At 41.0% G+C, this 25,152-nt stretch overlaps 1 protein-coding gene across 3 annotated transcripts in view; it reads right to left on the reverse strand.

Annotated features, from left to right (window-relative positions):
* Nucleotides 1–225: 225 nt before the first annotated feature.
* The window catches only part of LOC308087996 (dematin-like), a 113,438-nt gene continuing 88,511 nt past the window's right edge, over nt 226–25,152 (reverse strand). For all 3 annotated transcript variants that reach the window (XM_080432292.1, XM_080432291.1, XM_080432290.1), the window contains 5 exons: nt 15,545–15,603; nt 13,571–13,613; nt 13,001–13,057; nt 11,593–11,673; nt 226–5,114 (listed from right to left, as the gene is read on the reverse strand). In XM_080432292.1, coding sequence (XP_080288418.1) covers nt 11,660–11,673; nt 13,001–13,057; nt 13,571–13,613; nt 15,545–15,603 — 173 coding nt within the window. In that variant the 3' untranslated portion in view covers nt 226–5,114; nt 11,593–11,659. The remainder of the gene's footprint in view (nt 5,115–11,592; nt 11,674–13,000; nt 13,058–13,570; nt 13,614–15,544; nt 15,604–25,152) is intronic.

Raw genomic sequence — 25,152 nt, forward strand, 5'->3', positions numbered from 1 at the left:
CAAAAATATTTATCTGTACATTGAAACTATAGGATACCAGATAAACAATGAACCTAGCATCAGTCTGAACAACATGCATCTAAATGATGTTTTAACATTGTGGTAAAAAAAAACACACAAAAAAACAGGTCTATAATTAACAAAAACATCTGAATAAAATTTGCCATAACTAGGTCAAGGTAAACTGCAATCAGACACTCAAGTTGTTTTTTGGTTGTTGTTTTTTTGTCTTTTATTTTCATTGTCAGTAATAACATGCCACTTGTCTATGCAAGTTAAAAAATAGCTGCACATCATTTTGGTCACTAAGCAACACTATAGCCAACGCTAACAGTCGACATCCTCACACTCATGCTGTACACACAGTTATAAATTAGTTCAACCTCACCAGGCTGACAGTCGGCTGGCACCTCCTACTTTTAACCCTTTTAGACCGGGAACACATCTGTATCATTTTTAGATTTCTTTGGCTATTCAAAAATAGCAGATCTACAAGCTACAAGCTCCAAGCTACAAAACATTTTGATATGGGGGTCAAATACGTATCTAAAAATGTTTTCTAAATCCTAACAGTATGTTGCTATATCAGTGGTGCTCCCAACTTTTCCATGTCAGGGACCCCCAAAATGATTTGGATTTGGCCGCGGACCCCCCATCTCAAAATGTGTTGTTCCCAGAAGCACAGATCAGAGTTAAAAATGGCCGCTTTAAAACATAAAACATGACAGAGACTCACATGAGGCCCTGATGCTTGGCAACGCAGACAGATGTTCAGCTGACTTGTCAGCCTGGTGTATTCTAAGCTTTAGTTCAGGTTTGACCAGTCACATACACACACAGTTAGTCCAGGTTGAAGTGTCGTCTCTAAATGTTCTAAAGGCCCGACACACACTCCTTCTCCCAAGTCGGGTTTCGAACACCTGGGGGTGCACGGGTTCCAGAGGGAAAAGTTCTGAATGACATCAATTTGTAGTTCTATCACCTCCTTTTACGAAGAAATGCTTGGACGTGAAAAGGAGTATGGACTTAAAGGTGTGCTGCCTGGCTTGGACACAACCTCCAGTTGGCAACGACCAAGGAGGAAGACTGTGGAGCCAAAATGGCTGCCAGAGGGTGCCTGGTTGTGGCTTATTGTCCTTCCATACTCTGAAAATTCCCCGTGTGTGTGTGTGTGTGTGTGTGTGTGTGTGTGTGTGTGTGTGTGTGTGTAATGGGAAGAAACAGGGCAGTGGTTTAGTGCTGGACTAGGAGGAAAAGTAGCAGGGGAAGACAGTGACATCACAGCTGGGATCAACTGGTCTAAAATACAAGGCTCCACCGCTTCCGAAAGTATTCGTTGTTTTATTGACGCGTCGGGCTATTTTGGCGTTTGAATTCACCACATGAAATGGTGTACGCAGGCTGTGCCGATTTAAAGTCTGGTCTATGAAACAAAAAAGAAATAACCACCTGCCTATACACATTGCTATCTTTAAAAAAACACTTTTAGGAAAATGTGGAATATTTTTGAAACATTTAAACCCATATTTTTCAAACACTTTAAAGATTTTTAAAAAATGTTCAAAAATAGCACATGTACAAGCTCGCAGCTGTTAGCTTGTAGACCTGCAATTTTTGAATAGCCAACGCTAAAATCTAAAATGACATGGATGCTTTCCCGGTCCCTAGCACAAAATATTTTCAGATGGGGTTCCGCGGGCAAATATATATTAATTTGGGGGTCATGAAAATGTTTGAGAACCACTGGTTTAAACAACATTTAAGAAAAAAGCCCAAATAAGCAACTACACTTTAGAAACAAGCCCAACAAAACCCCAACTACCAATATTCACAAGCGACAGAAAATCAAGCGCCTTGTAACAGGCAGACTTGGCAACACTGAATGGAAGTACAGGACAGGATGCTGACATCACTATATTCTGATCGGCTTTGATGCAACTGTCCAATACTTGTTTTTTCCTCCTAGGTGTGGGAAAAATAAAGGCTTTTTCATTACAACTATATTATTATTATAGCTGATTAAGCCAATAGAAACACTCATAACAAGCTGATTAAGCCAATAGAAACACTCCTAACAAGTGAAGGCTTTAAAAATCAGCCAGTGGAAATCCTCCAGTCGCTGTGTTAATGTGAATCAGCCAATAGGAATCTCAATTCAACAAATAGGGAATATTAGTAAGCTACAACACTGCCACCCGTAGGCAGACAGCAGGAACTGTTTACTGTCACTGTGAAAGTCAAAGGCATTTCCACATGTGTACATGTTAATGTCTTAATGTCAGTGGTCTTGGAAGGGCTTTAGAATGCACGATTTAATAATAATAATAATAATAATAATAATAATAATAAACGGAATACATTCTGCTAAATGATTAATGATAAATGTACTTCTGTATCAGCAGTACTTTTGGTGGAGGAAAAAAAAGAGATGAACGTTCAGTTTCAATCCTCAGACAGTTCCATGTCGGTCAGTTTCATCTCTAATGTGTTCTGACCTGTTCTAATGTGTCAAACCACTCCTGGTACCCAGTTAGTCTGAGTCTGATTCATGACGCAATCTACCCATGAATTCATCTAGACTGTATTTTGTATGCTTCCAACCTTCAGTGGAATTACGTTTCATAATTAGCTCAGTAGTAGCTGCTGGTTGTTGTAGTAATATTACTAGTAGTCAGTGATGTAAAGTAACTAAGTACATTTACTCAAGTACTGTACTCAAGTAAAAGTTTTAGGTATTTTTATTTTACTGGAGTATTTAAAATGTTCAGTAATTTTACTTCTACTCCACTACATCTCAGAGGCAAATATTTTACTTTTACTCCACTACAATTAATTGAAAACTTTAGTTACTAGTTACTTTGTAGATTTTGATTATTATTACAAAACATACATAACTCACTTCAGCCCTATATACATTTTGGCCATTTGAAAATAGCCGATCTACAAGCTCACAATGCGTTGCGATGCGACACATTGTGAGCTTGTAGATCTGCTATTTTCAAATGATTTCTATACATTTTATAGATTTGAAAACTTGTGAAATGGGACATTCTGCACAATGAGTACTTTATACTTTTGGTACTTTAAGTACATTTTTATACCAATACTTTTGTACTTTTACTCAAGTAAATGTTGAATTCTGGACTTTTACTTGTAACAGAGTATTTACTTTACTACTACTACTTTTACTCAAGCAAAACATTTTCCACCACTGCTAGTAGTAGTATTATTGTTTCATAATTATCTATAGTAGCTGGTGTCTTTTAAAACCTTGAAAAATTATTTTTCATTGTGATCAACACGCTCTGATAATGCACACGGCCCACCCATCCGACTACTTGTTAAGTGGTCGGATGGATGGGCCGCAAACACTTACAAGATGTTCAAGTGGGCCCTGATCCAGAAAAGCTTGAGAACCACTGATCTAGTGGACCTCAATATCAGAGCGATAGTAATTATTTTGGTTTGTGAATTCCTTCAAAACAAAACCAACTGAACCCCTCAGTGAGACTTAAGGTCATGATAGTTGGAACCACATGCAATAAATCTCTGAGAACATGAAGCACAGTCACAGTCACACTAAATAATTAATGGCAGATCTATAGTCTATAATAGTGGGGTGATATATGCGTGAGATAATATACAGAATAAATTCTGTAATATTTGGTGAAATGTCCCTTTAACACTGAAGCTCAGAAACTAAAAGTGGACCAAAAAATAAATAAAAGTAAATCCTCACTCTGTACAAAGATCAGAAATGGAGCCATCACCTAGCAACCAGATAATAAGGGATAGTTTAAGGTTAAGTGTGTAATGACAGAGTCTCATTGTTGCTATGAATGACAGCAACCAATAATAATTAAGAATCATTATTATGTTTTATCATAATGACGCCTCAATGTGTCATTGGAATTTCAGGTTCCCCTGTGTGCGGCATAGGAGAAGCAGGGGATTGTGGGGGGTGGAGTTGCTGTGCGACCCAGGAAGAGCAGGGGGTTGTGGGGGATGAAGTTCATGCGCCATTGATGCACATGGGTGGCAAACTGGAACCTGGCTCTCGATGGAATGCATTGGACTCAATCTTCTCATGAACACTATTTCTGAACGATTGAGACCTTCGTCGAATAGTTGGTTCAGGTTGTTTTATGATCACTGCTTTTGCGATGTGAAAACTCCGTAATTTTAATGAGGCATCTAAACAGCGCCATCTATCGTTTCTGGCTCGGCAGTATTGGTTGTCAGGCTGGCATTGATGGACATAACAGCCCATACTTTGACACATTCAGAAACGTACTCTGTGCTCTTTAGATGCCTCAATAAAATACAGTGTACACATCGAAAAGCAACAGCACAAAACAGTTGTTTTCAGATATAGTGTTTATTCATGAGCTGGTCCACCTGGCTCTCATTGACTACCAGTGGTGGAAAAAAATACTCAAACGTTTTACTTAAGTAAAAGTATTAATACTGCAATGTAGAAATACTCAGTTACAAGTAAAAGTCCAGAATTAAAAATGCACTTGAGTAAAAGTACAAAAGTATTGGTATCAAAATGTACTTGAAGTACTGTGTACTAAGTAAAAGTACTAAAATGTTTGAAAATCGGCTATTTTCATATAAAATAGGACCAAAGTGGTTAATATATGTTTTATAACAATTTATATCTGCAAAAATAACAAAAGTTTTCAAATAATTGCAGTGGAGTAAAAGTACACAATTTGCCTCTGAGATGTTGTGGAGTTGAAGTAAAAGTATAGACAATTGGAAATACTCCAGTAAATTAAAAGTACCTCAAAATTGTACTTAAGTACAGTACTTGAGTAAATGTACTTAGTTACTTTACACTACAATGCATTCCATCGAACTCCCGGCTGCAGCTTGCCTCCCAGCGCGACCAATCTGCCAGCTGGAATTTCTTGACGGAGAAAATGACGTAGACTCTACATTCCTTGGTGCGACCCAGGAAGAGCAAGGGATTGTGGGGGATGGAGTCCAGGTGTTCAGAAGAGTGAGACTTTCTTCTTCAGGTTGTTTCTCTTCCAGAGAGACAGACGGTCAAAGTCTTCCAGGGACATTCCAAACACACTGAGGAAGTCCTCTGGGTACAGATGTCTCTGCAGGACACACACACACACACACACACACACACACACACACACACACACACACACACACACACACACACACACACACACACACACACACACACACACACACACACACACACACACACACAGATAATAATGATAATGATAATGATATTGCATTTAATTGTATAGCGCTTTTCAAAAACTGCAGAACCCCCAAAGGGACATAGTGTTGAAAAAATACATTAAAGGTAGGGTAAGTGATTTGCTTTGGTTAAAATAAGTGTTAAATAGCTCTATATTCTGATAGTACTCATTGCTATAGTGTGTTTGTTCAGTATTAGGAGTCTCCTTGTCTCTCCAGCTCTTTATAAAACAGAAAATGCATTTTCGTTTCAGTTTCAGTTTCATTTCCAATTTTATCCAACCAGGACAGAGAACTCAATCAGGATACAGATTAAACAAGTGAAATTGGAAGTGATGACACTAAGAAATGAGCAGACAAAATTGGAACTGGAACACTATATAAATTAAGCTTAAAAATGGGTACTTTCTCCTGATTGGCCGAGATTTTGACACCTACCGAAAAATGTATTTTCTGTTTATTAAAGAGCTGGAGAGACAGGGAGACATCTGTTACTGAAAAAACACTCTATAGCAATGATTACTATCAGAATATAGTGCTTTAAACTTTTAACAAAATACTTTTTGTTTTAACCAAAAAATATCACTTACCCTACCTTTAAGTCGTGGTAGCGTCATATATGGTGTGGCTACGACTTCATAATGCATGTGAGCCAGATCCTTAGGTTGATCCCACTACTTAATAACGCGTGTGCACGAGATCTTTAAGTTGTGCGCATGGGATCCGCATATTGTGATCACAAGATAATAAACAGTTGTGGAAACGGCACCATCATTGGCCCGTTTGCGCAACATGGCCCATGGCAATTAAAATAGGTGAACGTCGGACGATATGTCTATTGAGGAAGAAACCAGACAGTAGGCCTGGCCTACAATATAATAACAAATAGAATATAATATGTAACTGCAATTTATATTTTTATACACAAATAAAAACAGGTATTATTTGCCGAATAAGTTCTGATGTAATTATCACTTAACTCATATAAAGTTTGCTTCCTAACGTAATAATTGTATTTGTAAGTAGGAAATTATAAGTATTAAAAGTAGCTTATATTATACTAGAGGGGCCGGCCCGCTAGCCGCGCACGGGGCTCTATTATTAGGCCTACGTCGTCTCCCCTCAACCCCGCCCCCCCCCCACACCGCACACGTTCGGTCGCGTCGCCGTCTTTGTCTGTTGTTTTTTGCATAAACATGGATGGTGGCTTGTTTCTCGCGCACAATCTGGCAACACTGAATGTAGTCCAGGCTGTTGGTTGGCTAGTAGTGGTCACATGACAACAACACACACACACACACACACACACACACACACACACACACGTCGCACAGACGCACACACATTAAAAGCCTTTTTCTTCACAGCGCTCGTGACTCAAAGTTAGGTGTTTTTGTTTGTGTGTTACGCACTGGATTGGAACTATTTTTGCAATGTTATTCTTCACAGTTGACCGCAAAGAAAGGTAGGCCATAATATTGTTTTGTTGTTGTTGCTGGCTGGGTGAAGATCATACTGGAAGGATGTGTGTGTGGAGATTTAACCTGCGCTTCTTGGTTGTATGCTTTATCCAACATGACAGCCATGTAAACAAAGAACGAATGTCATTTACAACTTAACGTTGCTCTCAAGAATGTTTGTGAAAACATTTGAAGTGAGAAATAGACGATGCAATAACCGAAAAGTGATTCTATTTGATCGATTGAAATAGCAAAACGCTCGCCCCAAAAAACACAGTCGCCCCGGGGCAAATCCGGCGGTATGACAGGCAAATCGGCAGTATATAGAATGGGGGGCGAGTGTGTTTTGGGGCGAGTTTTTATTTATTTCGTCATTTGTTTTCCGAGGCAACAACGGGGGAAATAGCAAAACGCTCGCCCCAAAACACAGTCGCCCCGGGGCAAATCCGGCGGTATTACAGGCAAATCGGCAGTATATAGAATGGGGGGCGAGTGTGTTTTGGGGCGATTTTTTTTTTTTGCGAGAGGTCCAAATGAATGGAATGGCTGTGGGCGTCAGCGGCGGAAGTAGCAATGTGCCCTTTATATAAGTAGATGTATACAACTAGAAGCCACATCAGTTTTAATACCTTCCCACGTTTTCAAACCCAAATCCCTTTAGGGGCTCCGTAAAAAAAAAGTGCTTTACAGAGCAAAGTTAAAACAAAAAATTATGACTAAGTCATATTATACCTGGTGCTGTGTGTGTGTGTGTGTGTGTGTGTGTGTGTGTGTGTGTGTGTGTGTGTGTGTGTGTGTGTGTGTGTGTGTGTGTGTGTGTGTGTGTGTGTGTGTGTGAGTGAGTGTTAGCATACATTTGTTGTTAGCACTTAGCACTCATTAGCATGCCCAGTAGCAACCAAACAGGGCTCAACTACTGCTGTCTTTGTCAACCAAAACGGTCGCGGAGGTTAGACTGTTGCCCAATGCCCACGTAAATGAGTTTCTGAGCTTACACACCTGGAGCAAATGAATTAACAAGCGACATTAAGCAGCGCTGGCGGCCGGGCGTTGATACACGCTCGTCAGTGGCAGCAGAGTGAATGAAAGAGGGGGAGAAGAGAGACAGGGGAGGGCGTATGATCCCATAGGATGGGAGGACGGCCCGTCTCCCCATTGGCTTAAAGGACAGGCAAAATAGAGTACAAGAGGTTAATCTAGAAGGTTTGTTGAGAAGATGATAGGGCACAGGTCAGGGTCTTGCTATGTTTCTTATGGGAAAACAGATTATTTGATAGGATTATTTGGTGGATTAGGGCAGTGGTGTGGTCTACTGTGTTGTTACATCATATACTGTACGTACTAGTATACCGTCCAACCATCCGAGGAAGTGTATCTGATATGCAGGAGGAGGGGCTGGGGGCAGCAAGAATGTAGACTTCAAATAGCCTTTTTCATGTCATAATGTGGCATCTGAGAATGCAATGATAAACTGCTTAACGACCTCACCATTGTGGATACAAGCACCTGGCCATCAACACCTGAGTATGGTATGGTGAGACACAAGTGAAACGACTCTGCAGGCATGTCAATCTTTGTGAAGATCAAACTATTCATGGGGTGAGAGATTTCATGACAGCCTGAAAGCCTAAAACCACTCATACAATGCATGCATAGTTGCATAAAGAGCTAAGTACTTAATTATTTTACTTAAGTGAAAGTACCAACACTGCAATGTAAGTAAAAGTATGTAAAAGTATCAATACTACAATGTAGAAATACTTGGTTACAAGTAAACGTCCGGAATTAAAAATGTACTCGAGTAAAAGTACAAGAGTATTGGTATCAAAATGTACGTAAAGTACCAAAAGTAAAAGTACTCATTGTGCAGAATGTCCCATTTGAAGAAAAGTGCTCATCATACAATGCATGCATAGTTGCATAAAGAGCTTTCAGTCTTATGAACAGTCAGTGGTGGAGAAAGTACTTAATTATTTTACTTAAGTAAAAGTGTCAATACAGCAATGTAAGTAAAAGTATCAATACTGCAATGTGGAAATGCTTGGTTACAAAGAGCTTTTAGTCTTATGAACAGTCAGTGGTGGAAAAAGTACTTAATTATTTTACTGAAGTGAAAGTGTCAATACAGCAATGTAAGTAAAAGTATCAATACTGCAATATGGAAATACTTGGTCACAAGTAAGCGTCTGGAATTAAAAATGTACTTGAGTAAAAGTACAAAAGTGTTGGTAGCAAAATGTACTTGAAGTACCAAAAGTAAAAGTACTCATTGTGCAGAATGAGTGCAAATGTACAACAATCTTTTGAAAATAGCAGATCTACAAGCTCACATTTTGACGTGAGCGCGGAGCTGGTTTATAAAAAGGTTGGAGCACTACTCAGAGCGAGGACCGCCTGCCGCTCCAAGCCGCCCCGGCGGGGGCCGCGCACAGAATGTTTGAGCATGCCCGGTCGCACGGACTCAGAGACACACAGACATCCAGCAGTGCACAGCGCACCGAGATTTCATTAGAATTTCTACTTTCTTTGTCTTTTCTTTTTTTTACTGTTGAGCGACCCGGTTTGAGCGGAGCATGGAGCGAGAGGTACGCAAATCAACGTGAGCGACGGGGAGCGGAGCGCGGGGGGAGTCAACGTGTGCGAATAGCGAGCGTGAAACCAGCCCCCTGGAGCGCCGAGCGGCATTTCCACCCACTCCGCTCCGCTCACGTGCTCTGAGTGGGGGTCAACCATTTTAATTTCAAGGACCCCCTGTTTGACATGCATTAGGGCTACGGACCCCCATTTAATGGCATTTATGGGACCCCAATTTATATTGTAAAATCAACGTTAATTTAACTCTGAGAGTGTACAAATGGAACCAAATGGACCCGAAAAAGTACTCAAATGTTTTACTTAAGTTAAAGTATCAATACTGCAACGTAGAAGTACTCTGTTACAAGTAAAAGTCCCGAATTCAAAATTGACTTGAGTAAATTTATAGTACCAAAAGTAAAAGTACTAAAATGTTTGAAAATATTTACACCACGACCACTGAACATCATTAGCCTTTATAAAAGTGAATAATGACTTGTCACAACTTGTCTTCTAATTTCACTGTTTGAAACAGGGCTTAAGTTGTTAATGCATAAATGCACGTTTGCCCTTTTCACTACTGGCTTACATGAAAAAAATACCCAAATGGGTCCATTTGGTTTCATTAATGTTGCTACAGTATCCTTGTTTATTAATTAATTTTTAAACAGGACAGTAATGTTACACTGTGCAGAAATCCAAAATAGCCGATCTACAAGATGTGGTTTGTCACGCACGCACGCGCACGCACGCACGCACGCACGCACGCACGCACGCACGCACGCACGCACGCACGCACGCACGCACACACACACACACACACACACACACACACACACACACACACACACACACACACACACACACACACACACACACACACACACACACACACACACACACACACACACACACGTCAACAACTAGTGTTGCCATGTAGGCTTATTATAAGCGACCTCGTTTTGCGACCTCGTTTTCTGTGAAATTGCTTGTAAATATTGGTAGTTGCTTTTTATTTGTCGTGAGCTTGTAGTTTGGCTATTTCCAAATCGTCTATTTTCAAATAGCTGAGGCATATAGGTGTAAAGTGCTCATGTAGCCTAATAGTCACTTAATTCTTTGGGCTTGGTTTCATTGACCTGGTTGCTTATATCTCTCTCAGAAATCTGGCAACACTGGCATTGTTTACAGTTTACACCAACGAAGAAGAAAAATGCGGAAGTGAGCCCCCTTTCCAAGTCCAGCAAAAATACGCTATATTATGTTTCAAAAGCATTAAGTCATTACGGCACCATCGCGTGGTTAACACATTTTCTTTTGGGATGTACAATACATGAAAATTACGGGAATAATAACGCGACTTTGGCTAAAAACAGTTTAGTAATGAAAGGTAGGCTAACTATTAGCCAAATTTGGCTAACTCCAGCAGGTTATTTTCGATTCCACTTCACATTAATTCATTTATATCATATTTACATGCCGAGTTAAGCTCTGACATTTAAGTGATATGTATCCTGATATTAACAGATTGCTATAGTGGGTTTGGAACATTTTAGAACGAAAAAAACGATTTTCTTTGTTTGTTGCTCTTTTCTGCTCTGGTGGAAAATAAGCCCGCCCGAGATGACTGTCTCCCCATCAAAAACCGTCATGGTTTTTATGTAAGTGGTGGCAACATTTTTAGACACCACACAGGTCTTCCCAACAATAGCGAAGATTAAAGTCAGGGTGAACATGGCCAAATAATAACGTAATAGCCAAACTAGCTCTGAGCCTCTGAGGAAGCACGCTAGCATTTAGGCTAACTCTGTAGCCTGAGGCTAGATGCAGTGACAGTGTTGAAGGAAGGAGCGTTGATTTCCTCCGGGAGGGGAGGGGAGGCGGGTACTACGAAGGTCGGGCCGTCTCCCCATTGGCTTAAAGGACAGGCAAAACGGGTAAGTGTCCCCATTGGCTTTAAAGGAGTGAAGGACAGCCAGGATAGCCAATGATTGAAAACATGTCGAACATGATACAAATATCGAACATGATGCAAATATTTAGGATGACGATTAGGTCTGTCTCTTCATAGACCCGGCGCTCTTCGAGCACCAGGTAAACACATGACGTAGAGATAGCATATCCTATCTGAGGATCTAAGGCTGTGTGCAGGCTTATACGGGACCAGCATATCCGTAATATAACTGGGAGCCTGTCTATGGCAGGGCATGAAAAGTAATCAGTAAAAAAAAAAAAAAAAAAATCTTATAACCGGTCCTGGAACTCAAGAGAAACCAATGAAGCCGAACCAGTGCGTGCGTGCGTGCGTGCGTGCGTGCGTGTGTACCTCCAGTCTGGTTCTGTCGACTCCAGGAGGAAGTTTGTTTCTTCCTCTGAGGCTCAACACCAGCATCTCATAGGGGTAGATCTACAAACCCATCCGTCAATCAGTCAATCAGTCAATCAATCAATCAATGTAACAACAGTCTCATACTAGGCATGTAACGATTCACTCAACTCACGATACGATTCGAATCACGATTCGAGGTTCACGATACGATTTTTCACGATTTTTAAGCACATTTATTTTCGAGACAAATTACTGGAAAACCTTGATTATTTCTCTTACAAAAATCATGTATTTTTTAACAACTGTATTTTCTCTTATCCTCTTTTCAATATATGAAATTAAGCCTTTTTTTATTATTCATGAGGTACATGCATTAACTGTAAGGTACACATTAAGACATATACTTTTTTATCTGTAAAATAATAACTTTAAATATATAAGTATTATGAAATAAATGAATTTTAAAACATATATCCCAGATGAAATAAATTATAAAGAAAACCTTCAAATAAACAAATTAAGGCTTAGCCTTTGTTCCAAGCTTGGGATTTACAAGTAATTTTTTATCTATGATATATTCAAAGCATTCTGTACACATTTATGTAATAAGGGAAACTGTTTTAAACTGCTCCAAATGAGATTAGATAAAAAATGTATTGATTAATATCAATGTAATTCGCTATATATCTGACAGACAGTGTTGAAAGGAGTTTGACGTTGTCAGCAGTCTGATACAATTGTTAAATTATTATTATTCATATAGATTATTATTCATTGTACTCTGCAGCGGCAGCCGCACCGAGGCGCTCCAGAATTAGCCGTTTTCATTAGAAGTCTATCAGTTGTATGTTTCCTACAGAGTTTAAATCAGACAGGCTAACAACAGCTAACAACATTGTCAGATGGGGGAGGGGGTAAACGGTATAGTTTGGGCTATTCATCAATCAAATAAACATGTTTACATGCGACGCACATTTCCCTCTTTATGCAGTGCGATCGCCTAGTTGTTTAGATTTCATAGCCTGAGAGGACGTGAACCCAACTCTGCCGTTCATAGCCTGCCGTTGAGTGAGTGAAGAAGAGACCGACAGGCAGCTATGGTGGCCCTGAGGGGACAAAATAGTAGGCGGATAACAAGGAATGGAGTCTGACTCCCTCTGCTGGTTGCATCGCGATGTCATATTTTATTGCATCGATTTAAATCGTCACCACTTTGAATCGATTTAAATCGATATACGATAAATCGTTACATGCCTATCTCATACAGTATCATGTTAACCCTTTGTGACGGTATGTATGCACGTGAGTGTTTGCATACCTATGTGTATATTTGCGTACTCTACATGTGTGTGTGTGTGTGTGTGTGTGTGTGTGTGTGTGTGTGTGTGTGTGTGTGTGTGTGTACCTTCTGGTCCAACATACTGGGCAAAGAAATTCCTCTGTCCATCCTGGATTCCCCATTCTACACACACACACACACACACACACACACACACACACACACACACACACACACACACACACACACACACACACACACACACACACACACACACACACACACACACACACACACAGTGACTTCATGAGTTGTACTGCCTGTCAACAGACTGTTGAAATGTTGATGGAAGAAAAATCACCATACCTGAATACCTGGAGAGAGAGAGAGAGAGAGAGAGAGAGAGAGAGAGAGAGAGAGAGAGAACACATACAATAAATACATTGACAAATTTGCTGCTATTTTATCCCAAAAGTGTTCGCAATGTAAACGTACGTGTGTGTGTGTGTGTGTGTGTGTGCGTGTGCGTGTGTGTGTGTTGTTTATTAAATGGATCTTCCTGGGGTCCATAAAAGATTCACTACATGCAATATAAAAACATAATTAAATCATATAATGCGATATTATACAAATTAAATACAAACATAGATGAACAAAAGTGCAACATATGAGTGTGAGTATTGTTTCCTACTGCACCTGCTGGTGTTTTATCTGTGGAGCTGAACTCTGCTGACTGGAGCTGAAAAAATGTAACAGATAAAAACATATATTGTGAATCAAATAGTAAATTGTGCATTTATATAGTGCCTTTATCCAAAGCTACTTTACAATGTGTGTTGCATTCACACACACACACACACACACACACACACACACACACACACACACACACACACACACACACACACACACACACACACACACACACACACACACACACACACTTGAAATATTTATTTATGTCCACATAAACAGAAGTACAAGGTGTACAAAGGACATAAACACTGCCAGTGCAGTCAGATAAAGGGAAAGCAGCCAGTTACAAAGTGCATGTAAGGCAGAGCATTGTTACATACAAAACAAAAGTTGGCATACTTGTCAAACGCCTCCTCCAAATTGAGCGGCTTCCTATAATAGCCGATATTGAGCAGTACCTTGCTAATTGTTTAGCCCTCCTTTTGGAGAGGCCGGCCATTTGAAGGCCCCTCACAACCAACTTGTGCACGTGCGTTAGGCTACCAAAGATAAAAACCTACAGTTTACATCTGTAGCCTAGCTGAGAGATGGTCTGCTCTAGCTGATGATATTTTAGCACTTTGGTTAAGAAGGCTTCCTCTAAGCTGTAATCAAAAGTACAGCCGACCTAGAGAATGAACACCTCTCTATAGTTTTCATTAACAACAATGACATCAGGGGTGTTAGCTGAAATGTTAGAGAACACAGAATCATCATTATACAGGCTAAACATGCTTGGCTTCACAGTAGAATGCTTATGCAGCATAATGGAGGACCTGAGAATAAAAGAGATATCTTTTGAAATCAGATCCACTATTCTGTCATGCCTACTTATGTAGAGTCCCCTGTATACATACACCCGTTTAGGATGTGGGACATGGTTTCAGCTATTTGTTCATGACCATGATGTATACAGTGAGGAGCATGGTTGCCTGGAAACCAGATACAGAGGTTACGTTTAGATGGTAAAACCTGCAACCTCGCTTTCAGAGTAAGGACAACAATGCATTCGTCTAAACTCTAAAGCAACATTTTTGAACACAGAGTGAGAGACAGAATGGTCCGCAGCAGGGAGACATGCAGTCTCTTCCCTTGCAGCCTTAGCTCGGTCCAATGTTGCCGCTGCCTTTGCTGTTGTGCCCATAAGAGGCGACCTCGGGCATTAGTCAGTGGGAGTTGGTGTTCTGTTCCACACACAGTCATAGATGCTCTGACAGAAATACTGGAGTCAGATATAAAGTCCTCCGAGACAGCCAACGCCTCAGAGTTAGACCCTACCCACTTCAAAGTAACATCAGCCCAACAGCACAGATGGTTTAAGTCCGGCCAGTCTGACCACACACCGAAGCCGGGAGAGCGACTGTCTAGCTTTCCACTAAGTTTCCTCCTTCAGCATATTTAACAAATGGGAGAGCCTCGTAACAATATATGTCCATTCAAAATTGGGAACAGCCATACCACCCTCAGCTGCTCAGTCAGGGGGATCGTCAGCTCGGAAAACTCTGTGGATGGCGCTAGCTCCTCACCCGGTCGGGGAGTCCGGCGTTGGGCATGGGGTAACCACTGTTGTTGGTAAACTCTCCCACTCTGGAGTGCTTGTTTGTAAGCTACTCTGATTGCCGAAACCAAGCACATTGTCCAAACAGTTTTCCATCAAATCATCCTGCACATCACTACATTAACGACGGTAGTTACGACGGGTGTGTTTAAGTTGCTATAAAAACAACATTAGTGCACACAACAAAAAAACACACACACACACACACACACACACACACACACACACACACACACACACACACACACACACACACACACACACACACACACACACACACACCCGAGATCGAACTGGGAACACTGCCACCCCTTTAACCCTATGAGCTCCAGGTACAGTAGTAATACTAGTAGTAATAATCTGTAGTTAGTACTCACCCTGGCCAGGCCTATCCTGGAGTATGCTGGGAAATACACAGACTTGGAGGTTTTGGGACCTGCAGACAAAAAAAACAAACAAATATTAAACTTTATACTATACATGTACACAGTGCACACACGCACGCACGCACGTTTTTTACTATGTATTTTTGGCAAAACATGCTATTTTCAACTTGCCACAACTATGGAACGGATTACTGCTATCGGATATTTTTTTCCCACATTCTACGAGACCCCTGTGTGTGTAATGAGGGGATCAACGTGCGGATAGCATTCACAGAAAATATTCCATGATTTTTCAAAGGTAGGTAAAAACACTAGTTTTCGCTGGCACTGGGGTGACATTATTACAATTTTACTCTGGCAGTTAAAGAGTGTTTAACCCTTGCATTGTGTTAGAAAACTGCATCCACTTGTGGTGCTAGTGGGTCAAATTTGACCCCTGATTTAAATCAGCCCAAAATACTCAAAAAAAATTATTTTCATTATTTTCTTTCTCCCACCTCATAGCTGACTTGTAATGCATTCATATCCATGTAAACACTTTTTAAAATATTATGTTTGGTTAGGGCTAGGGTTTCATCTTTCAATATATCTTGTTTTCTATTATAAAAATGTAAAAAATTCACTCATTAAATTTCCTATAATGAAGGCAATGGATAATGATGTTATCTAGCTATAATAGAATAATTAAGAATAATAATTAGAACACACTTCCATAAAAATAAAATGCTTGCTTTCGTTTTTTAACTTAAAAAAAACAGTGACACTAGTGGTGTTAGGGTCCGAAATGACCCGTATACCATAGAAGGTAAAAAGTCATTTATTTTTCATAAACTCAAACTTTATTTTACTCCTGATAGCAAATGCTAATTGAGGACAAGTCTCTCTCACTCTCAAACATGTAAACATTGAATGTTGACAATTTGGGGAATTGAGCCACACTTCTCTGCCGGGTAATTTCGGACCCTAACACCACAAGTGTCACTTTTTTTTATAGAGACCATCAGAATTAAAATGATGATAAATAATTTTGTTGCGTTAAAATGGCTATTTCTGAGGATATCATGAAGCCTCGTTTCCAATAAAGAAATGTAAAGGGTACTTTTTACCTATACTATTTAAACTTGAAAACGGGTCAAAAATGACCCTAACACAATGGAAGGGTTAACAATAACATTTCATCATCCAAATTATGGAAAGCTGTGGGCCAAATGCCTGGGGGACCCCGGTCAATAAAGTATAAAAGGTTTAAGTGGTAAAAAAGAAAAAGAAAATCAAACAATATAACATATGACCAATAACGGAAACCAAAAGTCACCCACTGTCCTTAGACGGCTCAATGTCCAGGCCCACTCTCTGGCAGTTTGCAATGAGCCACATTACGCACAAACACACACGCACGCACACATGTCATGTGCAGGCCTGGAATTTCGTCATTTTAGGGGCAAGGCCGATTGGCCTTTGGTGTTGTAATTTTTTGGAGGGCACAAAGGCCAAATGCCAGGGCAGGAAGTCCACGGAAATAATGAATTTAACTTGAAGGTTAAGGATGATTGTATTTTAATATATTATAAGAATAGTATAACTATCTGTGAAATATAACCCATTTATTTCACAAAATAATGTGTTGGCAAATGACCAATATTTAGTTATATAGGTCTCAATATGTCACATTCAGCCCTAGACTTCACTGACTGAAGTAGGGATCACATTAATCACTATTAATCACAATTAGATTCACAGATTAGAGATTATGTATTTTCCCCACAAGTTATTTTCATTCAAATGAAATGTGATTGAACTTGCACTAATAATGACTTTAGTTGATTTTTCACTCTTTAAAATATAGTATTTCTTCATTATTAATAATTACAGCTTGTAGATTGGCTATTTTCACGATTTTAAATTGTTTTTAAATAATAATAAAAAAGGAACATACAAGATTTCCACCCGACAGCGATAATATATAGCCAATATATGGTTCTGTATCAGTACAGTGTATATGAGTCAATTTTTGCAGATTTCATTCTAATTGGCTACTATGCCTGCATATGAATTTCATGGGCCTGGGTAGTGTAATAATCTGAAGGTCCACACATGTCATTGAGGTTACAATAGACTCGGATGCTTTACTGGTGTTCACTCATACATTACAGAGCATACATTCTGCCATCTATCACCACTCTCTATGGCTGCCTAGTGACGTCATCATGGTTACTCTTGAAGGGGTACACTACCCTTCCTTTCTTTTAAGAAAAGAAACAAAACAAAACAACTTGTCATCAACTGTCTGTGTAGATGACATTTTGAACATTCAAGTAATAGCTTTAACTATTTCAAATATAAATGTGTTACTCAATACAGAAACACTGAACATACAGATACTGTTCCCACTTCCTTTTTTTTTCTTTTCTTAAATGTGGTTCAGTCTGTTTTACACTTGAAACAATAGTCTCTGTGGCGCTTGTCTGTCAGGCCTCTGAGGGTATCTCCTCATAGCTTGGGGCATATGTCCTGGTTCAGCAGGACGTTGCGGATCAACCTGCGAGTCGTCATCATCGTCCTCATCACTTTCACTGCCTCCGGTAGGTGTCAGGTTTTCAGGTTGGTGTTTCAGGAGTTTAAAGAATGACTGGTTTCGTGTGACAACATGGACATGTCTCCATGGCCAAGACTGTGACCATAGTGCCTTTCACGGCTATGACTTTGTAGGGCTTGGGGTTAAATGGGGTCACAAGTTTGCCTGTCTTCTGCTGACGTACGAGCACCACATCCCCTTCTCTCAGTGTGTGTTGTGATGCGTTCCTCCTTTTGTCAGCATAGGCCTTCATCTTGTCCTTCTTGTAGCTATCTGTGTAGCGAAGCACATTATCCTCCTGAGGCAACGGGACAGTGGGGAGTCTGATTGACATGGGACGACCATAGAGCAGGTCAGCTGGGGACCGATTGGTCGTGAGGTGAGGAGTAGCTCTGTAGTTCCTTAAGAACTTATGCAATTCTTGCTTCCATGGTTTACCTTCTGCCGTTGCTGTGTTGATTGCCTTGGTCAGGGTGCGCATGAATCTTTCGACTTCAGCATTTCCTTGTGGCCAGTAGGGAGTAATCTTCCTGTGATGGAAGCCAAGATATTGTGCAAAGTCTGCAAACTCCTTACTTGAAAACGGGGGGCCATTGTGAGATTTCACCTCCAGTGGGATCCCTGCTATAGAGAACACTTTGTCTAGGAATTGTTTTGCCTGCAGAGGTGGAAGTTGTAATTTCCACAAAGGGAAATCGGGAGTATTCATCCAGAATGACCAGGAGATAGTCACCTGATGGAAAAGGTCCACAGAAATCCACAGAGACTTTCTGCTTGGTGTACTGTGTACTGTACTGGTGACTGACAGGGAATGCACTGGGAAATCAGTTCTTTAGCCTGTTTGTCTATCCCAGGGAACCAGACCTTTTCTCTAAGCAGCTGCTTTGTTTTAACAATGCCTTGATGGCCTTCATGTGCAAGAGCGAGGGCTTTGGCCTGTAATGTCTTTAGTATTACCAGTCTGTTACCCCTAAGAAGAAGACAGCCTTCATCAAAAGCAGTAAGCTCATCTCTGACGTTGTGGAATGCTTTGAGAGCTGCTCGATCAGATTCCAATGGGAAGTCCACATCCAGACTTTCCCAGCTGCCTGAATGAAGGACTTTGATCAGGTGCTGCAGTAGTGGATCGGTCGCAGTTTATTTTCTAACTTCCTGAAGAGTCATCGCTTTGGGTACTGCATGTGTCGCAACGAAACGGACAAGCATTTCTGTATCCACCTCATCTGTGAGCACTGAAAAACGAAGACATTGTGGATGGCGGGACATGTAGTCTACTGGATTCGTTTTTCCTGCTTTGTGAATAACCTTGAACTTGTAAGGCTGGAGTCTGAGAGCCCACCTCTCAATCCTGGCTGGCGGCCTAGATTTTGGGTTGTTGAAGATAAGCTCTAAAGGTTTGTGATCTGTGACCATGTTGAAAGGAGCCTGTAATGGCTATTTCAGAATGCCAACCTGTTCTAAATCAATCTATGTATCTATCTATATTTTGGCCCTAGAATAGTAGCCACACAGCAGGGTTCTTTTCACAGCTTCTGTTCCTGTCATTCAACAATTGATACAAAGGTCTATTTCCACATTATGCTCTGTGTCAGCATGTAATTTGTCCTGTGATACTATACATGGTCATTGCTAATTTAACCAGTCAGCTCTATGGTACTGTTACTTAGTATAGCCTGTTTATATTTATCTACATTTAGGGGAGAGATCTTGGTGTATAAGAGGTGTCGCATATGACACTTGAGGAGGCTTCTGCCCTACGGGGCCCAAGCTCTGGCCAGGAGGCCAGAGCTCTGTCTGATCTGTATGCTGTTTGCTCTGCTGACATCTTCCTAATAAATGATCTAAAACTTCACCTGAATGGAATATTATTATTAATATTGCTATAACATTTGGCGACGAGGATGGGATCAATATTTCATATTTCATAACTAATTATGATTATGGATACTTGATCAAAAGAACTTAAGGGTGAAGGACTTTTTGGGAAAAAGATTTTCTCAAAGCAGATCCGGACCAGATCCAGACGATGGAGGACAAAGAGGAGACCACTACAGAAGCAAGCTATGCAGAATCAACTTTTGATGATCTTCTGCAACAAGGTCTACACGATTGGAACCTCGCAGACCGATCTATTCTGTCTGTGATGACAACAAGGAAATAAATGATCAAGTGCCAGAGGGAAGGAGCAGAGCATGCGTTTTCCACAGCAGAGCGTGCGTGGTCACCAGCCATGAGAGCAGCACCAACAATGTCACCATGCAGCAGCAGAGGTGACGAAATCGACACCATGTCAACAACCAAGAGACTTTGCCACAGCAGGAGGACCAAGCCATTGAAGCCACAGAGAGACATGCTGCACGGCAGAGCCACTGGACACTGGAACCACTAGCCTGTTTGGAGATCGCTGTCAGACACATAACCAAATGGACCCGTACGCCAAGTGAAGATGGAGGAAAGAGCCATGAAGACTGGAAAACTATATTCAATATCTAACTGAAAATATTTGTTCATACTGCCTAATCTCTGGCATATCAACGTCTGGGGTGAGATAAACTAGGTCGTGAAAAGCGAGCCATCCGTGAAAATCGGTAAATACCTGTACTCCTGTACAAAGTTGGTGAAAGCCAAACTAGGTCGTCAAAGACGAGCCATCCGTGAAAATCGGTAAATACCTGTACTCCTGTACAAAGTTGGTGAAAGCCAAACTAGTGAAAGACGAGCCATCCGTGAAAATCGGTAAATACCTGTACTCCTGTACAAAGTTGGTGAAAGCCAAACTAGGTCGTGAAAGACGAGCCATCCGTTAAACGGTAAATACCTGTACGAACTGTACAAAGTCCTTAGAAGGAAACTGTCAAAATCAATCCGTGAAAGGCGGTCCGAATTGGTAAATGAATCTGTATGGAGCCCTCAGCCTTGAGAAACAGAGATTTAACATACAAACAGATATAAATTTGACATTATGAGAGAGAGAGCTCTCAAACCCAAACAAGTAGATCTACTTTGGATATTATTATTAGGTTAACGGCAGAGTCAGTGATGCCTTCTGTGTCAGGCAATTATGCATCAGTTATAAGTCGCACGTCCTGTCTCCTGATATTTTTGTCTGATTGATCATACAGTAAATGGTTGAGTAAATATATAGCTATATCAACATGTAGGTAGGAAAATGTCTATTGATTTGGCATTCTATAAATCACCTGTCGTATGTACATGAATATGATTATTCATGTACAAAAACAAAAAACTCTGGACTGTAATGGCTATTTCAGAATGCCAACCTGTTCTAAATCAATCTATGTATCTATCTATATTTTGGCCCTAGAATAGTAGCCACACAGCAGGGTTCTTTTCACAGCTTCTGTTCCTGTCATTCAACAATTGATACAAAGGTCTATTTCCACATTATGCTCTGTGTCAGCATGTAATTTGTCCTGTGATACTATACATGGTCATTGCTAATTTAACCAGTCAGCTCTATGGTACTGTTACTTAGTATAGCCTGTTTATATTTATCTACATTTAGGGGAGAGATCTTGGTGTATAAGAGGTGTCGCATATGACACTTGAGGAGGCTTCTGCCCTACGGGGCCCAAGCTCTGGCCAGGAGGCCAGAGCTCTGTCTGATCTGTATGCTGTTTGCTCTGCTGACATCTTCCTAATAAATGATCTAAAACTTCACCTGAATGGAATATTATTATTAATATTGCTATAACATTTGGCGACGAGGATGGGATCAATATTTCATATTTCATAACTAATTATGATTATGGATACTTGATCAAAAGAACTTAAGGGTGAAGGACTTTTTGGGAAAAAGATTTTCTCAAAGCAGATCCGGACCAGATCCAGACGATGGAGGACAAAGAGGAGACCACTACAGAAGCAAGCTATGCAGAATCAACTTTTGATGATCTTCTGCAACAAGGTCTACACGATTGGAACCTCGCAGACCGATCTATTCTGTCTGTGATGACAACAAGGAAATAAATGATCAAGTGCCAGAGGGAAGGAGCAGAGCATGCGTTTTCCACAGCAGAGCGTGCGTGGTCACCAGCCATGAGAGCAGCACCAACAATGTCACCATGCAGCAGCAGAGGTGACGAAATCGACACCATGTCAACAACCAAGAGACTTTGCCACAGCAGGAGGACCAAGCCATTGAAGCCACAGAGAGACATGCTGCACGGCAGAGCCACTGGACACTGGAACCACTAGCCTGTTTGGAGATCGCTGTCAGACACATAACCAAATGGACCCGTACGCCAAGTGAAGATGGAGGAAAGAGCCATGAAGACTGGAAAACTATATTCAATATCTAACTGAAAATATTTGTTCATACTGCCTAATCTCTGGCATATCAACGTCTGGGGTGAGATAAACTAGGTCGTGAAAAGCGAGCCATCCGTGAAAATCGGTAAATACCTGTACTCCTGTACAAAGTTGGTGAAAGCCAAACTAGGTCGTCAAAGACGAGCCATCCGTGAAAATCGGTAAATACCTGTACTCCTGTACAAAGTTGGTGAAAGCCAAACTAGTGAAAGACGAGCCATCCGTGAAAATCGGTAAATACCTGTACTCCTGTACAAAGTTGGTGAAAGCCAAACTAGTGAAAGACGAGCCATCCGTGAAAATCGGTAAATACCTGTACTCCTGTACAAAGTTGGTGAAAGCCAAACTAGGTCGTGAAAGACGAGCCATCCGTTAAACGGTAAATACCTGTACGAACTGTACAAAGTCCTTAGAAGGAAACTGTCAAAATCAATCCGTGAAAGGCGGTCCGAATTGGTAAATGAATCTGTATGGAGCCCTCAGCCTTGAGAAACAGAGATTTAACATACAAACAGATATAAATTTGACATTATGAGAGAGAGAGCTCTCAAACCCAAACAAGTAGATCTACTTTGGATATTATTATTAGGTTAACGGCAGAGTCAGTGATGCCTTCTGTGTCAGGCAATTATGCATCAGTTATAAGTCGCACGTCCTGTCTCCTGATATTTTTGTCTGATTGATCATACAGTAAATGGTTGAGTAAATATATAGCTATATCAACATGTAGGTAGGAAAATGTCTATTGATTTGGCATTCTATAAATCACCTGTCGTATGTACATGAATATGATTATTCATGTACAAAAACAAAAAACTCTGGACTGTAATGGCTATTTCAGAATGCCAACCTGTTCTAAATCAATCTATGTATCTATCTATATTTTGGCCCTAGAATAGTAGCCACACAGCAGGGTTCTTTTCACAGCTTCTGTTCCTGTCATTCAACAATTGATACAAAGGTCTATTTCCACATTATGCTCTGTGTCAGCATGTAATTTGTCCTGTGATACTATACATGGTCATTGCTAATTTAACCAGTCAGCTCTATGGTACTGTTACTTAGTATAGCCTGTTTATATTTATCTACATTTAGGGGAGAGATCTTGGTGTATAAGAGGTGTCGCATATGACACTTGAGGAGGCTTCTGCCCTACGGGGCCCAAGCTCTGGCCAGGAGGCCAGAGCTCTGTCTGATCTGTATGCTGTTTGCTCTGCTGACATCTTCCTAATAAATGATCTAAAACTTCACCTGAATGGAATATTATTATTAATATTGCTATAACAAGCCCCGTACAGATATAGGTTAAAATGCTCACAGCTCCAGACTATTGCGAGGGCTTCTCTTTCAGTCTGAGAGTATCGTTGCTCAACTGGCGTGAGTGCCCTGCTGGCGTATGCCACAATGTGTGTCGTCTGTGACTTTTTATCACTTTGTGCAAGGATTGCACCTAGGCCAACTGGGCTGGCATCCACAATGACATTTGTTTCCCTGTCTTGATGGAAGTAGCTCATCACTGGGTTGTTAACAAGTCTGTCCTTGAGTGTGTTCAGTGCCTCAGTGTGCTTCGCTTCCCAGGACCATTCTGTGTCCTTCTTTGTGAGGTCACGCAGCGGCTGGGTGATTGAAGAGAAATCAGGAATGAAACGCGCACTGTAGTTTGCCATCCCTATTAGGCTGCGTACTTCACTTGGGTTCTGAGGGAGCGACATGTGTGTGATAGCCTCAATTTTCTTCGGGTCGGGTGAGATGCCATCTTTTGAGAAAATGTAGCCATAGAACTCCAAAGATGTTTTGTGGAACTCACACTTGTCTTTGTTGATAGTCAGGTTGTTCTTGTGTAGGCTCTCAAAGACTGCTTCCAAGGAGCGATCATGTTCTTCGGCTGTGGTACCATAGACCAGGATATCATCACTGAAATTTCTGACTCCTGGGATTCCATGGAGTACATTCTGGATTGTGTGTTGGAACACTTCAGCTGCTGATGAGATTCCAAAGATGAGTCTTGTGTATCTTCTCAGTCCGACGTGTGTTGAGAATGTTGTGATGTATCTTGACTCAGGAGCAAGTTCTAGCTGGTGATAGCCTGCATTGAGGTCCAGCTTTGAAAATATTGTTGCACCGTTGAGGTCATGCACAATGTCATCCACCGTTGGTGAGATGTGCCGTTCTCTGAGCACAGCAGTGTTGGGCAGACGCATGTCTATACAGATGCGTACCTTTTCTGGGTTCTTGGGCTTTGGCATTGCTACAATGGGGGACACCCATGGAGTAGGGCCTCTACTTTCTCAATAATGCCTTGGTCCTCCAAGAGCTGCAGTTCCTGTTCCACCTTCTTCCTGATGTGAAAAGGGATGCGGCGGTGTGGTTGCATGACTGGAGCGACACTCTGGTCAATATGAAGCTTGACTTGGAAATCCTTTAACTTTCCAATTCCTTTTGCAATGTCAGGATATTTAAGCATGAGTTGGTCTGCTTTGGACATGGTGGGTTTGATTGAACACACTATCCTTATCAGTCCTAGCTCAGATGCAGTCTTGTACCCGAGCAGGGAGCCGTGGTCGCCTTGCACTATATAGAATACAGCAGGTGTGGATTTGCCATTGGCAGAGACTTCCGCATGTGCTTTCCCCAGGAGGGGAATTGGTGTCTGTATGCCATATGGGAAAATCTTCTTGGTGCATTGTTCAAG

Source organism: Gymnoscopelus braueri (assembly GCF_963280865.1).
Source record: "Gymnoscopelus braueri genome assembly, chromosome: 7".
Lineage (NCBI taxonomy): Eukaryota > Metazoa > Chordata > Actinopteri > Myctophiformes > Myctophidae > Gymnoscopelus > Gymnoscopelus braueri.